The sequence below is a fragment of the Poecilia reticulata genome, chromosome 17 (genome assembly GCF_904066995.2).
Source record: "Poecilia reticulata chromosome 17, P_reticulata-male-v2, whole genome shotgun sequence".
NCBI lineage: Eukaryota > Metazoa > Chordata > Actinopteri > Cyprinodontiformes > Poeciliidae > Poecilia > Poecilia reticulata.
The window spans coordinates 13,951,227-13,967,248 of NC_088846.1; the positions used below are offsets into that span (position 1 = coordinate 13,951,227).

General features: G+C 40.9%; 2 protein-coding genes across 3 annotated transcripts; one reads left to right on the plus strand and one right to left on the minus strand.

The window, feature by feature from the left end:
- The first annotated feature begins 8 nt into the window (after positions 1–8).
- Positions 9–4,996, plus strand: ap1s3b (adaptor related protein complex 1 subunit sigma 3b). Of its 2 annotated transcripts, XM_008433791.3 has the most exons (6): positions 9–160; positions 2,315–2,493; positions 2,647–2,755; positions 3,287–3,424; positions 4,192–4,253; positions 4,429–4,996. In XM_008433791.3, the coding sequence occupies exons 1-5, from the start codon at positions 158–160 to the stop codon at positions 4,231–4,233; spliced, it is 471 nt and encodes a 156-aa protein (XP_008432013.1). In that variant the 5' UTR covers positions 9–157; the 3' UTR covers positions 4,234–4,253; positions 4,429–4,996. The 2 variants fall into 2 exon arrangements, with proteins under 2 accessions (XP_008432013.1, XP_008432014.1); XM_008433792.3 differs by lacking the exon at positions 4,192–4,253 and having other exon boundaries at positions 10–160.
- Positions 4,997–5,071: 75 nt separating this feature from the next.
- On the minus strand, positions 5,072–8,246 carry scg2b (secretogranin II b). Its single transcript, XM_008433794.3, has 2 exons — positions 8,104–8,246; positions 5,072–7,656 (listed from the first exon to the last, which is right to left on the minus strand). Exon 2 carries the CDS (start codon positions 7,636–7,638, stop codon positions 5,881–5,883), a length of 1,758 nt encoding a protein of 585 aa, XP_008432016.1. The 5' UTR covers positions 7,639–7,656; positions 8,104–8,246; the 3' UTR covers positions 5,072–5,880.
- Between the last annotated feature and the right edge of the window lie 7,776 nt (positions 8,247–16,022).

The following is a 16,022-nucleotide window of genomic DNA, read 5'->3' on the forward strand; positions in this document are numbered from 1 at the left end:
GCAGGGCGGAGTTAAACTGGATTTTTTTTTTTTCCCACTGGTTGCACTTCGCGGAGGGTAGATATGTTGTCAGCCTGGCCGTCTGACCCTTTTGAGGGTTAAAGTGCATATTTTCTTGTTTTCGATAGTGTTCGTATCTCTTGGCCCAGCGTCAAAAATGGTAAGTACTTTAACAGCTAGTTTGTGCGCATGGCTGTAGCTGTAAAGTGGCCGCAGCCCGCTGGGCTATTCACCTGTCTCACCTGACAACAGGTGGCTAACACTGGAGCGCTGCCTAGTCACTTCCTTGAACACCGTAGCTGGTTTGTTTTGTCGGGCTTCCAAAAAAAAAGTACGCTATTTGCTTCTATTGAGTCAAATTTACGAGTTTCAGTCCAATTTTGAGAACGGTGAAAAGTAAGGTGTTGGTTTGCTCCTACCGGTGGATTCTTAAAACAGGTTTCGTCACTTTCCTGTAGGTGTCCTGCCCTTAAAGGCAGTTTAATGATTTACATATTAATTTGCCTGCTGTGAACAGGGACACTCACGAAACTTGTAGTTTTTCTGCTTAATGTTAAATTATGTGGTTGTACATTAAGAAAAAATGCTGCTAATTTTCCTTCTGTTTTATTAATTTCATTTCCTGACAAGTTTCAAATACTGGATATACTTGTATGTCCTCTTTTTGAGATCCTTTTGAATTCTGTCATTGTTCTTTTTTTTTCTATTGTCTGCATGTGTTGCTTTGTGGAGTGGAAAGGGTATTCAGAACAAGGTTAAGTCTTTTTTTTTACTGGGCTCTATGCAGTTTTGGACCCCATCTCCAGTCAAGCCACAAGGCCATCAGTAATATCTGTTTTGAATGCTCCAAGCTTGGTTATTTGTTTGCATATTGTGGATTATCAACCCTAAATTTCTTTGTTTACCATTAAGTAAACAATTAAATTAATATATCTGTGTTTTGATTGACTCTTAAAATGTTGACTTCATATTATTTATTATATTAAAGCTTCCACTAATGATTTATTAAATTAATCTACCAGCTCATTTAATTTTTTTTTCTCTCTAAACTTTTATTGCATGCCAGAAAAACAAAGTGCATGTGAAAACTTTGTATACATAAATCAGGCTGACACTTTGTCATAGTTTCTTGGTTTCTTTATTCTTGCGTCATTAAATTATTCATCATTAAAATTATTACTCAGATGGTGATGTGGATTGACAGCTGACGTTACAAGGAGCCCACAGAAAACTCAACTCTAACCCCTGCTGACTGCAGCCAGGGGGGTTCTGTATACAACTGTCACTTTTACTGAAACATTCATGAAACCGAAAATGACAAATTTGTTAAAATTATGTGTTGGCTCTAAATATTTTTCTCAAGAAATCATTACAGTCGAAGCCATCAGTTATGACGCCTAGTTGCAGCATCCCTTACGTAAGTTGCTATTAATAAATTCCCAAGGTTATTTGTTTGACGACTCATTTTGTCTGGGAGTCGTGTTCAGAAACATGTTTCAATTTAGAGCCAGAAAAGCCTCAAATCATTACCTTACATCCTCTAATGGATGTAAGGACATTTAACGATGTATAAACCAGCATAGACAGCAGAATTCATTCATAAGTAATCTCCAATACGTTTCTCAGAAAAGGTACAATTTGTACATTTCTGAAGATCTTTATAAATACTTTCATCATTTTTATTTTCCTATTTATTTTTAAAAATGTAAGTACAACTGTGTGCAGGTTCTGACACACCTGCACTCTGTGTGAGAAGTTGGCTCCTTTTTGAAGGCTGGGCTTGGTTTGCTTCTGTCACAGCGCCTGTTCAGTGACTTTATTAAAACATAAATAGGTTTAAAGTTCTGTATTGAAAACATACATTTACCAAATGTATAAATATGTGCTGTTTCAGATGTAAAAGCATGGCTTGCAAATAAAAAAAGCAGAGTTAATTGACCTTCTATTTGGAAAAAGGCCTAGTTAAAACTGAAGATTTCTTCTTTAAATGCACATTTATTTTTAATTGTTTTAATAGCTTTTTAGAAGATTTAAGAGCAAGTTTGCCAAATGTTCTCATTCGTGCCGAGGAAGCTCTCCTGTTAATACAGTACAGGTCACCTGTAATGTGTCCACTGCATAAAGAAAATTGGTACAACTATTATGTGTAATTTTGGGAGGGTTTTTTTTGTGGAGTAAATGAAACATGTCAAAGCATTCCTCTTGTCTACTGATTACAGTGAATGAGTAACTTATGGCTTTATTAGGTTTCACTTTTGGTGGTTCAGACATAAAAAATTTTTTTCCCTCTTGCTGACTGTGTCTGTGTCGTCAGATGCGTTTCCTGCTGCTCTTCAGTCGCCAAGGGCGCCTGCGTCTCCAGAAGTGGTACACGGCTATATCAGAGCGCGAGAAGAAGAAGATCATAAGGGAGATGACTACCATGGTCTTAGCAAGGCAACCGCGCACCTGCAACTTCATTCAGTGGAAAGACCTGAAGATTGTTTATAAGAGGCGAGTCACTCTCATGTCTACTCAAGCAGCTCAAATTAGTGGAGGGGTTTTAGTAGATGGATCATTAGCGTTTCTCTCTGATAGTGAAGCTTTGTGTTGTGTAATGTGTGTTTGTCCATCACCACCTAACAAATGCCTTTGTTCTCTTCGTAGATATGCAAGCTTATATTTCTGTTTGGGCGTGGAGCATGAGGAGAATGAGCTTTTGGCCCTGGAGATTATTCACCGCTATGTAGAGCTGCTGGACAAATACTTTGGCAATGTACGTCGCTAGTTTTTTAAAAGTTTTCTTTAAGCTGTTTATACAGGCCCAGCCACAATTATTGGCATCACTGTTGTGACCACTTTTGCCAAAAGACAATTACATAAGGTTTAATCAAGCAGAGAGAACAATCTGGGCGTTCTGGGTTCTTTCTTGCCTTTCAGCTCACCTCGAGATTTTTTACCATCCCCCTCACTGCACTTATTTTACTTCACTTATTTTAAGTTAAGAGAAAGGGGAACCAATAAATGTGCTATTAAAAACAATTGTTTGATGATGTGGATTTCCCTCCTCCCCCACCTAATCACTAAATGTACTTGAGTTAAATATTGGAATTTTCAGAATTCTAGATGAAAGTATGAGTTTATCTAAAAGCTGTTTAGACATCTTTAACAGAAGTGTCAATAGATAATGTGGCAGACATTGCATTTGCTTTTGTATGTTTTACTTTGATGTAGTATAAAAAGTAATAAATTATGTGTGCTGTGCAGATTTGATAACTTCAATAACTGGCATCTTATCCTCTCTCAGGTGTGTGAGTTGGACATAATCTTCAACTTTGAGAAAGCCTATTTTATCCTGGATGAATTTTTAATGGGGGGAGAGATCCAGGAAACCTCTAAACAGATTGTGAATCGAGCCATCGAATCCTCAGACATGTTACAAGAGGTAAGATGCATGATCACACATGGATGCACACGCGCACCCCCCCCCCCAACACACACACACACACAACATTTTTTATTTTAATGCTGTGTGAGCATGTAACTTCTGTTGCATGCCTCAGTGATTTTTAAAGCAGTAGTGACACATTTTTAGATAAAACATCTGTTGTGTGTGCTTGTGTGTGTGTGTGTGTCTTTATTTATTTGATTTTTTTTCTAAAGTTGTGGTTGTGGGGTAATCCAAATCTACAAAACTGGGTGTTTGAAGATTTCTCTCTACAACAACGCTTCTTTTAAATACTACTTTTATGCTCTGAATTGAGAGTGTAAGTTTACTGAATGAATGTAGTGCGGTTAGTTTTCCGGTAGTGAGTCCAATGAATAGGTGCAGCTCAGTCCCTATTGTGTCTTTGTTTTCCTCATAGCTTAAATACGTTTTAATGTTAGTGGCCCCTCCTGTTTTATAGATTTGTGCTTGCACTGCTGTTTGTCCTGCCCCTCCTTTTCCAGCGTGCATATCTGCCTCTTCCTCAGCCAGGGTCACTGCGAGTGAGAAGCAGATTCTGCTGGAATTTGGAGTGAACTTTAGTGTTTGCCTGGTGCTTCCTGCTCCCACCCCTTCCTCTGTGCTCGTGGTTGTGTGATACAGTGATAGCCTAACTGGGTGTGTTGTCCTGTGCTTCTGACTAGGGCTGACTAACACTTCTAATCTAGAGTTGGATGATGTTCAGTTTAGCCTCCCTTTATTCATTTTGACCATTATCGCTTCAGGATGACCACAGTGAGTGGTATGAGGTGGAGCTGTTTGGATGACCTTGAATATGGACAGACAGGTTAGATGCTGTGCTTGTGTTAGTTAACCTGCTGTGTGTTGGCACTAAATTGGAGGTGATACGTAGGTGTGTGCCTGTGAATATTAAGAATTAAGTGTATAATTTGGCATGTTTTTTTTTTTTTTTTAATAAAAGCTGATATTCTCTTCTTACCTCTGATGTGCCTTTTTCTCAGACCATGGAGGAGTATATGAGCAAACCTGCGTTTTAACTGTTGGGAAAGGAGGATGTGAACTTCGTGGAGGACTCCACAACCTGGATGTACTGTAAATGGGTCATGAAGTTTCTAAAAATTAGCTTCACTTAATCTATTTTTTCTTTCTTTTTCTTTTTTTCAAAAACTTTGGAATGCGTAGGATTATTTTTGGAACTCATTTATAATAAATACAAATAGACGATAAGGTTTTTGTTCTTTTTTTTTTCTTTCTAGAATTAGAATTGTGATTCGTTCATATGAAAATCATACCTTTTAATATATTGACATTTTCACTCTGAAAAAAAGTTTTTTTTCCAAGTGTGCTATTTTGACTTTCACTCTATTAAAATGTATTTTTCAAGTGTACTACTCAGATGTTTCACTCAAAATTTTTCACTAGCAAAATGCCCACTGATAAAATATTTTTTACATTTTGTAATCTATAAACCTTTCCACGTCTGAGATTGTCGGCTGACATATTGAGCAGCTGCTAGTGTGAGTTTTTACAATGCACATTTTCGATTAAAGTGTATATTTTGATACAAAACGTTGTTCAGTCTTATGATCTTTCAAAACTGTGCAGACTGTGATTCGTGTCTGTTTCTCAATAAGGCAACAGAACTCAGCAAGAAGAAAAATAATACATCTGATGCTTTATTCGTCTGTGATTGATCACACGTTGTTGAACATGTACAAAATGGTTTAAAAATGAGCATACGTAGCACAACCACTGTTAGGCCAACGACACGGAGCTTTGCAGTATGAAAGGGTTAGAAGGCAGGCGACGGTCTGATATTTAGACTTAGAAATAATTACTCCATAACATGAAATCCACTAACCCTGAATATGTCAAGAGTCACAACACTCGCCCTCAGCCCTGACAAACAATAATTATATTCTCAAGTAAAGCTTGACTTTTTTTTTAAAGGCCCATTCAGATTTGTACCTAATAATTTACATTTATATTCACATATGTTAATAAATAGTTCTACGTAGATGAAAATAAGCCACTTTTACTTTTTACTCTGTTAAACTATAGGGCTGTTGCAAACACCAGTAAATGTAAACTTAACATCACACAACTTTTTAATCTGATTTGATTGTAGTTGATCATTAGGCTTACCCAGAGCTCACATCTCCCAGATGAGGTCTCTACCTCACTGGGTGCACCTTTAATTTCCTGTGGTGTATTAGAATATTTCTAGGATGTTCTTGCAGCAAGTAGGGACAGTCATTGATAAAATCATAGTTTACTTCTAAAGTTACTATATTTATAATTGTCATTAGTGATTATTAATACCAGCTATAGTTCATATAATAGAAATGTGTAAACTAGATCACGTCCACCAAACGTTATTTCTGAGACAGTAGAAATACTACATATTCATAATAATGCATCTTGCAGGGGAGGTGGGATGGGGAGGGATCAGATTACATCCCGGCCGCTTTTATCTCACGACGCTCCTCCTCTTCCTTTGCCGTTTGCGGAGCGGAGGTCTTGGCCGTCACCTCCTCCTTTCCCTGTACCTCTGCGAGGTTCGCCTTCTCCTCCGTTTGCTCCTCGGTTTCCCTCTTGGCCACTGGCCGTGCCTCAGTGTCTGCTTGCTCCATGTAGTCCTTCATGGCGCGCTCGTACAGCTCGTAGGGGAACTGTCCCTTCAGCTGCGCCTGGGTGTCCCGCTTGGTGATGGTGTTGGGGTACTCTGTGAGGATTTTGGCCGCAAGATAGGTGGTCACCTCGTCCTCTACGTCGCCGCCGTCGTCGTCGTCTTCGTCGTTGACGTCGGCCTGACGCTTCAGGGGCATCTTGTTGAGTTCCGACAGGAACAGGTTCTCTCGGCGTCCGGAGGGTGACGGGATTTTCACCGGAACTGCGCCAGCGCTCGTCGCTGCTGAGATTCTGTCTGTGGAGGGGGGAGTCTTTATGGGTCTCTGCACAACGGGGTATTCGTTGCTGATGGTCTCCACCCCGATGATGTCCAGAAAGTCCTCTCTGTCCATGTCTTCGGGAGCAGGCTTGCTTTTCAGCGGCAGCCTGCGGCTGAAGTACCTGATTTTGGGGGTCTGGCCGGCCGTGTAGCGAGTTAAGGTTTGGGGGTCGCGGTGGAGCTTCCTGAGCTCCTCCGTGAGCAGCATGTCGATGAGGTCTTGAGGGGGAACGTGGAGTTTGAGGGAAAGCTCCAGCAGCTCTTTCACTGTCCGGGGATCCACGATGGAGGGGCGGATCAGCCTCTTCCTCTGATCTCCGGTCTGTTCCCTCTTCTGCGTCTGATCGCTCATCTCCAGGACCTTCAACAGGTAGTAATCTACGAGTTTAGTGTCGTCGTCAGCGTCCTCTTGGTTTTGGTTGGCACGGCGTTGCATCTCCTCGCGCTCTGCTTCCTCCTGTTCATTGAGCGCCCTGTCCATCTCTTCGTGGCTCCTGTTCACCATCTCCTCGGTTTCCTCCCTCTCCTCTACGGGGACCCACTCCTCTCCTCCAGCCATTTCCCGAGTAAGCCCATCCTGTCCTCCTTCGTCGTCGTCCCCAAACACACCCCTCTTTTGGTTGGGGACTGCGGCCATCCTCCCCAGTTCATCGAAGATGGATCTCAGATTGGCCAGGCTCTGAGGGGTATACTGCTCGTCCAGATCTTCTGTTGCGCGCTTGGCTGCGTCTGTGTTCTCTTCATCTTCAAACATCAGTGGATACTTCTTGTGGGGTCTGGGGAAATTGCCATAGTCTGCTGGTGCACTTTCAGGTGCTTCAGTGTCTTTGGTGCGGTGCCTGTGCGTTCGGCGGTCGCTCCTGGGATCTTTACCGGCCTGATCCTGGAGAGTCTTGAGCATCGCCTTCATCAGCTGTCCAGCGGTTATGTCCGGGCCCTGGATGCCGGGGTTCGACTGGCGGTCCCCGGGAACCTCATCCTGTTGCGAGGCGAGTTGAAGCAAAATCTTGAATTTTTCCACCTCATCGTAATCCGCGGGCTCGGGTCGGCCGCCGTTTCGCTGCTTCAGGTTTTCGATGTATTCCAGGGCTTTAATCAAGTCGGAGCTGGGTGAAAAGGCAGCCGGTTGCCCCTCGCTCTCCCCGCCCCGGAGCCTGTAGTGACGGGGAAGAGACACAGCTTGCACGGCGCATCCTTGGAGAAGGAAGGCGAGCAGGACCACGGCTCCCCCCGCGGGCAACTTGTGGTGGAAATGCAGCATTATAGGCAAATGTATTACCTGTAAAATGAAACCAGAACAGGATTAGGAACCAGATCCTCGGGGATGGAGGTGTTTTTAAGTGATAATTCAGCGCATTCTAAGGCGAAAGTGCGTAAGCGAGTGTGTTTTGATCCAAGGTTGATCACATCAGGGAGTTACGCTGATGTGATGCTGAGTGCGTTACATGTACATCACTGGATGAGTCACTCCCTGCGTTGTTACGGGCAACCTCAACATTACGTTTACACCTGTTAGCGCCCTATAAAACCTAATACAACACTTCTCGTATTTCATAGTCTATAAGCAACAACGTGCTTTCAATATTAAGACGAATTGCGTTCCAGTAAATCGAAAAGTCTCACTTGAAAGCGCCCAAAAGCGAAACTGTCATTCATAATACAATCGGGAAGCATATTTATATAAACTAATAACGGTCAGATAAAACATGAAAAATGATTTTGTTACCTTTGGTGGTAAAGCTCAGACAGTAGCGAGGGTGTATGGCATCTCCTCAGGAACGGTGCTGATTCGCTTCTGTTTTCAGCACTTGGACAGCTCCTCCTGTTATATGAGGCACCACCTGACCAACGCGTCATCAAACACACGCAAAAGCTGATCCTAAAAAGTCCTTATAAATGATTCAGGTATATGATATGGCAGACTAGCGAGTCTGCTGTACTATAATAGACCCTGTGTGTTGTTTGCAGCGTTGCACCTTTCTGTAGATGCTACGCTGGAGAGATATTTAATGATCATGAGGACTTCTGCTTCTTCTCTTAAAAAAAAAAAAAAAAAAGGATGTTTGTGTTAATATTGAAATGACAATGAAATACAGGTTTCACTCGTCAAAAAATGGACTATTGGGTAATTACATTTTTACTATAATCTTAGTCTTTAATCTGATGCTTTGCTGAAAAATTGACATTTATTTTGATACTCTTCCATTATGATTATTTTTTTGTACACTTTCTCCCCCATTTTTGTGATTATGATTTAGTCTTCTCTGTCGCTTTCGTGCATCGTGGCATTTCAAGAGTTAACTTCTCCACCGATGACTCACAGGGCTCAACGCGCCGTGGAGCTGCTGTCGCAGTTCAGCAGCCCTTCATCCCCTCCTCCCTGCGCTGATGGTGATAAACACCCTCCTGTCGGCTGGGGGCCAAAACCCCAGCATTCCGCAGGTCGACGAGATAAAGGGGGCACAGCACGCCGGCTGCCAATTAAAGGTCAGGGACGGGCGGTGACATAGTTTATGGAGAGATCAAAAGCTGTAATCAACACCTTCTTCGTTTAATATCTTCCATGGAACATCTGTGATGATCACCAAGGCAATGCTTCACCATCCTAACCTTCTGTAGCCGCAGTTTCACAAAACTGGTGGACTTTTAAATTGATTTTTAAAAAATGAAAAAAAAAAACAAAAACAAAAAAACGTTTGGTTTAATGCCAGTAAAGCAAACGCACCGTGTTTAAATTTTTAGTATTTACATAGATTCAGAAAATAATTATTTTTGTAATCGTAGCTGGTTTTGCCCAATGTTTGACTTCTTGTGTTGTGTTCAAGTTTCCTCGGAAGTCGGAGCTTCGATTTGTGAATGACGTCACACACGACTAGAAAGCCAGCATGACTGCTAATCACTATGCTACTGATGACTATTTCCAGTGCACTATGTCAAATTTCTTTTAAGCTATATTTGATATATACAGCATTTATATGACAACCAACGCCTGATTGTGTTATAAAATGACACAATGTGCCTGGTAATCGCAAAATGGAGAAAATAGTTATTGTCTTGATAGTTTGCACCAAGAATTATCAGATCATACTGTTTTGGGCGTTTAACCAGACAATTCTTAACGTGGCTGTGATGCGTTCCCAGATCTAACCTTTCACTTACTGGCCAAAGGACTTCCAGCCATCCAAGTTGCAAACCCCAAACCACAGGATGTTAGGGATGCATTTCTAACTGGGAATTTGGAAAATCTGAATAGAGCACACCGTTATTGCCCCCAGAAGCCCAGATAAATAGCTTGGAGTCACTCCAGATCTCAAATCTCCATTAGAGCCTCCAAATTGATTCCCACTATTACTACCCTCTAACACTGTATGTACACAAAAGTGCTCCTCTATTTCAGCCATGCTCTGCCTAGTTTCACCATCTTTTCCCCGTTTCTCTTCATACCTAGAGAAGTACAAACGAAAAATCCTCACTTAATATCTCCACTCCCTTCTCAGGAGCAATTACAAAGCGTGACATTTTGACCAAGGTGACGTTGACGATGCTAGAGGAGCTTTCCTTTTTTTAATTGAACGTGCCTTTACCTGCCTGCCCCCTTGGGCTGAAGAGCTATAGAAAGCTTCCTGACATTCACAAGCACAATAATCCATTATCCCGATGCTGTGAGTAGTTGTTCAACTCAGCTGTGGGTGTGTGTGTGTGTGTGAGAGAGAGAGGTTAGTCGAGTTAATTGGCAGAGAAAGACAGACAATTAGAGGTGTGGTATTTCATTTAAGCTTTATAGGATAATTCCATTTTATTAATCCTTGGGTTTTTATACAACTCTCTGCAAAAATCGCCTTCGTGCTGAGAGGAGCACTCCACAATTACAGTCACTTCAAACTCATCGTTATCATGACGTCCTCTTGGTTTCATTAAGAAAGTGATTATGGTCGTTGTCTCCCATCAGCGTTACTGAACAAGCAGGTCTGTCCTTCCCACACACAGTAAAAATGCAAATAGCTTACAGCTCATTTACAGATCATGACAGAGTCTAATGAAAATGTCTTGGAGTGACTGTGATGGATGTTTCCCACACATCGGTAGCTGTGACAACAAATAATGGAGTGGAATATTCCATTTGCCGAAGCCTGTCAGTTGTTGTCCATTTACAGCCAACACTTTACAGTGTAAATACACACTGGCACATAGATTTTTTAATTTATATATATTTTTTTGTCCAACTAAACATAATTTCCCATGTAGGAGTTCAAGTTTACATTTTTTTTTTTTTTTTTTGGTAGATGTGTTTTTTTTCTTTAGATACACTCCCGCCATCGTCTTGGATTTGGATCAGTCGTGAGAGGTGGCAAGCTGTTGAACATCTGCTGAGGCTCCATAGGCATCATTCAGATCTGTGTGTTTATCTGCTGTGCTTGTTATTTAACCCTCCCGGGAGCGTCAAGGATTCTAAGTAACAGATAAGATTTCTCTGAAATCATATCTCTGTGGGTTCCTGGTGGTGGTGCAACATCCACTAAATGAATCTTTGATTCCTCTCTGGGGCCTGAGATGAGCTGTCTGTGGGCATCGTTGCAGACCACTTCCCTCACTGATGAAAAAGCAAAACAAAAGAAAAACCCCAAAAAGATTTTCTGTAATTGGTACTAATGAATCCCTTTTGTCTCAGTCTTTGTCTGCAGTTCTTTCTCCCTCTTCATCAATGAACATTGCAGCAGAGTAGAAGGAGAATTAGGCTAATTAAATAAGGTGTTCACTCACCGTCTTAATGATTTTGTGACTTTCATCACCTCACTTTGAGGCTCTCTCTTTCATGCTTTTTTTTTTTTCTTCCTGAAACTATATTCATCAAAGGGCAACGCATACATGCTGCAACCTCCACTCCATTTATAAAAATCTTTACAAAGAAGTCATATTATCTAACAGTGCAATCTCATGTTTAAATTCATAAAAGCAGGGCATGAGACCCCCTTCCTTTAAAATGTGGGTGTGATCAGCCTATAAGTAATTTTCAATTACATTTTACAGAAAAATGTAAAAAGGTATTTTCTTCATTTTGTTTGATAAATTACATTGCTTTTATCAATTCTGAAATATTTCATTTTCTCTCTTCCTACATCACATTTCTATAATCCTCGATATACTTAAACCATTCATCGATAGATCAAATAATACCTCACAGATCACTGTGTATCTGCAGCATACCAAGTATACTGCGCTATTTACCTACATGCCAATCTTTTCTAGGGGGGAGGAGGAAGAGGAGAGGATAAACACAAAAGACATGCGTCAAACCAGGTGCTTATCCAATCCAAACACACTCATGAAACTGTGCTGTCTGTTCCTCTGTGTGGCTTTGAAGCTTCGAAATCAGCTCAAGGACCAGTGAGTCACACAGAAGTTGAGGAGTTGAAAACGCTGCAGCATTTCGTCCCAGCATTTCACCTTCACTTATGTGGCTGCAAATACAATAACATTTCATAAAGTCATGTCAATACAAAAGGCTAAAAAGAATAAAATCACCATGCGACAGGGAGGGGAAAAAAAGGCCACCCACCACCAATCTCACCTCTTCCTCGACCCACGAGAGCATGAAGCTTGGCACACCCGTTGTCAAGGCTTCCTTGCAGCCAAATGTCTCCATGGTGACGCTGCCTCAAAGCTTTTCAGCTGCCTCCAGCTTCATCTCCTTCCCCCAGGTTGGTGTCCTTGTCTCCTTCATTAGAGTCTTCACTTTTTTATAAATGTGGTCCCTTTCCCCTGAGGCTTGTGTTCGTTGCTTTTTTCTTTTTTTTCTTTACCACCCAGCTCCTCCCTTTGAATGTGCCAATTACAGCAGCAAATGCATGGCCCTTGTCTTCAGGAGGAAGGTGGTTCAGGTGTAAAGACGGAAGTGATTAGAGCCACAATGTGTTAGCGGAGCCATTAGGTCAAAGGAGTAGACTGAAGGAACTACAAAACTTGACTTCGTCCATGCAGTAAAGCAGCTGAAGTTCTGCCTAATGGATTCAAAGTCTGATAATTAGATTAGACTGCTGCTACTGAGCTTTCATTACTTTTTATTAAGAGTAATCAGCTTGTCTTTTGTTTAAGGTAATCAAATCATTATTTTATTTTGCTGATATTCAAAAGTAAATTTATTCTGCTTCTCTTGTTTGACAAAAACGATTTCCCTTCATAGATCCAGGAGCTCTTAAAAACCAGCGAGTTAAATCTTGCTTGTTCAGTCAGCGTCACTGAAGAACTGTGACTGATTTCGCAGGATTACCGTGCCAGACGTTTCTTGGCTAGCGTTTTCTACTTCCAGGAATCCTGTCTAGTTTCTTGGCAACTTAATCTCAACTAAAAGTGATTTGAAAACATAAATGGTGCACAAGAGTTTTTACCCTGCAGTTATTACCGCAATCCTCTTTTTCTCCTGTGTCAAGTCATGCTCCAGCTTTTTTTTGCATACGCTCGATACAGGATGTGTGTAGTGTGTGTGTGTAAGACGGTTGTGGGGGGTAGACGGTTGCGTTCTTCTGTTGTTCCCACATTACCTGTTCTCACAACACATCTCGTAGGCTTTTCACCGGGTTATTTTTGGCTAGATGCATCCTGCGGTTTTGAATAAAACATGTCCCTAAAATCTTTGTTTTACTTGGATTAAACTGCAAAAATTAAACTCCCGTCAAGGAAATTTTGACAAAATAGTCACATTTTTCCAAAATGCAACTGGTTTGGAAAAATGCAATATAGTAGGATGTAGTAATTTTCTTACTTTAGTTTGTCCTGGTAGTGCTACAAAAAGCCTTTAGTTGATCCAAACATATTGCAAGAAGAATTCACACAGGAACTAAAGTCAGACATTCTCCTGTCAGCCATTAGCTGTTAAATTATTTACATATAAAATCTTTAAAACTGCGAACGAGCTACAGTTTTTGCTACTACCTCACTCTTATTTACTAACTAGAGAGGCTTTTTTCTGGCCAAAGTATTCATACCTCTTTAATATTTTATCTACAAAGTAAAGCTGTCCACATAAACTGACATGCTGCCCAAGGAGGGCATTAATCAAAAACTTTTGGGGAAAAAATTCCAAACCTAATAATTTGAGACCGAACTGAAGTACAACCCAAAACATGCAGCCAAATTTGCAATTGAGTGTCTTTTGATAAAAGCATGTCCATGATTTAAAATGGCACAGTCAAAGTCTACAACCAAATCCGATTGAAAATATGCAGAAAGACTTGATTGTGAGAGATGCTCTCCATTAAATTTGACTGAGCTGCTTTGCAAAGAAAAATGGGGAAAGTTTTCAGTTTCCTGCTGTGCAAAGCAGGAAACCAACAAACTTGCAGCTGTAGCCACTTTGATTGTGGTTATTCAAGATATTTGCATGGTCTGTCTGGCATGCTGCACATTTCAGACTATTTGTATTAGATTTTGAAAACCATGTTTTCGTTTCCTTCCTCTTTATTAAACCTACACACTAGTCGGTGTTGGTGATGCACCTAAAATCACAACAAAACACATTGAAGTTTGCGGGTTGATTCAAAATTTGAACATTTTCAAAAATGAGACGGATTTCTTGTAAGGAACTGCAACTGTTTTCCAATTTTGAGAAGTTCACATCCTCATTTGTCTTTTTTTTTTGTAGCACTTGCATCGGTAACCTTTAAGCAGACATTAATTGCATTTGATAATTACATTAAGACATTAAGTGCAGCTTTGCTCTAAAGCTGCCAGGGAATTTTTTTGTCACTGTTGTTTCAGCACAAAGCTAAAGTCCATCATCTTTGTTCCCCGTTACTTCTTAAGCTTCTTTATGATAAGACTGTTGCATAACTAGTTGGCTTTTTAACCCCTGTTACTTTGCTTAGTCATTGTCATTTGAGTTAAATGATAATTTACAGAGGCAATTTCTGGTCAAGCAAAACTCTAAACTCATAATTGCAGGAGAAAAACTATGAATAGATGCAAAAACATGGAGTAAAAACTCATCAAATGATCCGTCACACCTTGGTTATTATCACTGCAACAGATCCGTGGATAAAAATAGAGAGAAAAGTAGCAAAAGTAACGAAAACACAAAATCCTTTTAATGAATGAAGATCTTTTTAGTTTGTTTGATAAATGGCTCTAAATAAATATTGTAATGAAATTTCCCTCCATCTGAAGGAGGAGATGCCAGAATGAGTTTGAAAGCCATTAGGCTAATAAAGCATTAGTTCCTAACCCCAGACCCACCACTGCTTTTGCATCTTGTATAATCGAGTTATTTTTATGGGAATACATGCTTGTTTGTTGTGTGTGTGTGTGTGTGCGCGTGTGTGTGTGTGTGTGTGTGTGTGTGTGTGTGTGTGTGTGTGTGTGTGTGTGTGTGTGTGTGTGTGCGCGCGCGTGTGCGTGTGTGTGTGTGTGTGTGCTCAGCTGATTCATATTTGCTCATATTTGTGCAACCAGGGATAAGTGGATGAAATGCAGCAGACGAGGCAGATAAGATACTGATGATAAAAGTCCAGGCACAAAGCGTATCAAGAGCTTTGTTTTTATTTGGTTCTTTTGTTTTATTTGATTTCCCTCCTTGACGACGGCCGGCTGTGAATCCTTTGAATCGTCCCTCGTCCGTATAAGTGACGCTTTGTTCTCGTGCACGTGTGCGTGAGCACCCGTGAACTGATTTGATCAAGTCTCTCTGGTAAAAAAGGATGCAGCTTGACGCACTGGCTGACGTCACTAGAAACCAGGGCAGAATGTGTTTATTGATGAAGTCAATGAAGAGAGCCGAGAAAGAAACATAAAGAAACCTTAGAGAACCAGAAACTGAAACCCTCGTGTCGCTAAGACCGAGGAATACAGGAAAGTTTAGTTTGATTTAATAACCTCGCGCACACTAATAAAGATCCTTTTTACTGCATAAATATTTGGAAGATGTCTGGTTTTTTTGCCTCGCTAATTGGCTGAACGTTTCTGGAAGTGCGCAGTGTCTAGGCAACAGCAGAGAGTTTTAGGCTCATTAAAGAGTGCCACCTTTTCCTGTCCTCCTCTGCAGGCTGTGTGTATATATATATATATATATATATATTTGCTCAATGAGAGGCTGAGCAGAGGCGTGGGCTTTTTTTTTCTCTCTTTTTAACGTGAATGAGTCAATATGTGCGGATGCTAATATGCCAGAAACAGTTTTTAATATTATTATTATTATTATTATTATTATTATTATTATTATTATTATTCAGCTAAAAGCCAACATCCTGTTCTTGCCACAGCACATTGACAGGATGTTGTCACCGCACTGAGCCAAAACATGATTTGAGTTAATGTGTGAATTTTGAAAAGGCTTTCTATTTTCGTCCCCCCCCACCCCCCCTCTCCTCCTCCCCCTCTTCTACCCACTTTTTCATCACAGTTAATCCTCTCATCTCTCCATCAGTCGCGGTCACCAACCCTTACACCGCTCCTTTCCCTTATTTCCTTTTTTTTTTTGCCTCCGCCTTCATCTTCTCTTCCGTTTTGCCCGTCTCACCTCTTTTCCTTTTCTCTGTCACTTTTATCTCTTTGGTTTCTCTTTAAACCGCTCTTTGCTGTGAAGTTGCCTCCAAAAAACATAGTGACCCCTCGCCCCTCCTTCCCTACCCTCTACTCCTACCCTCCCTCCCTTCC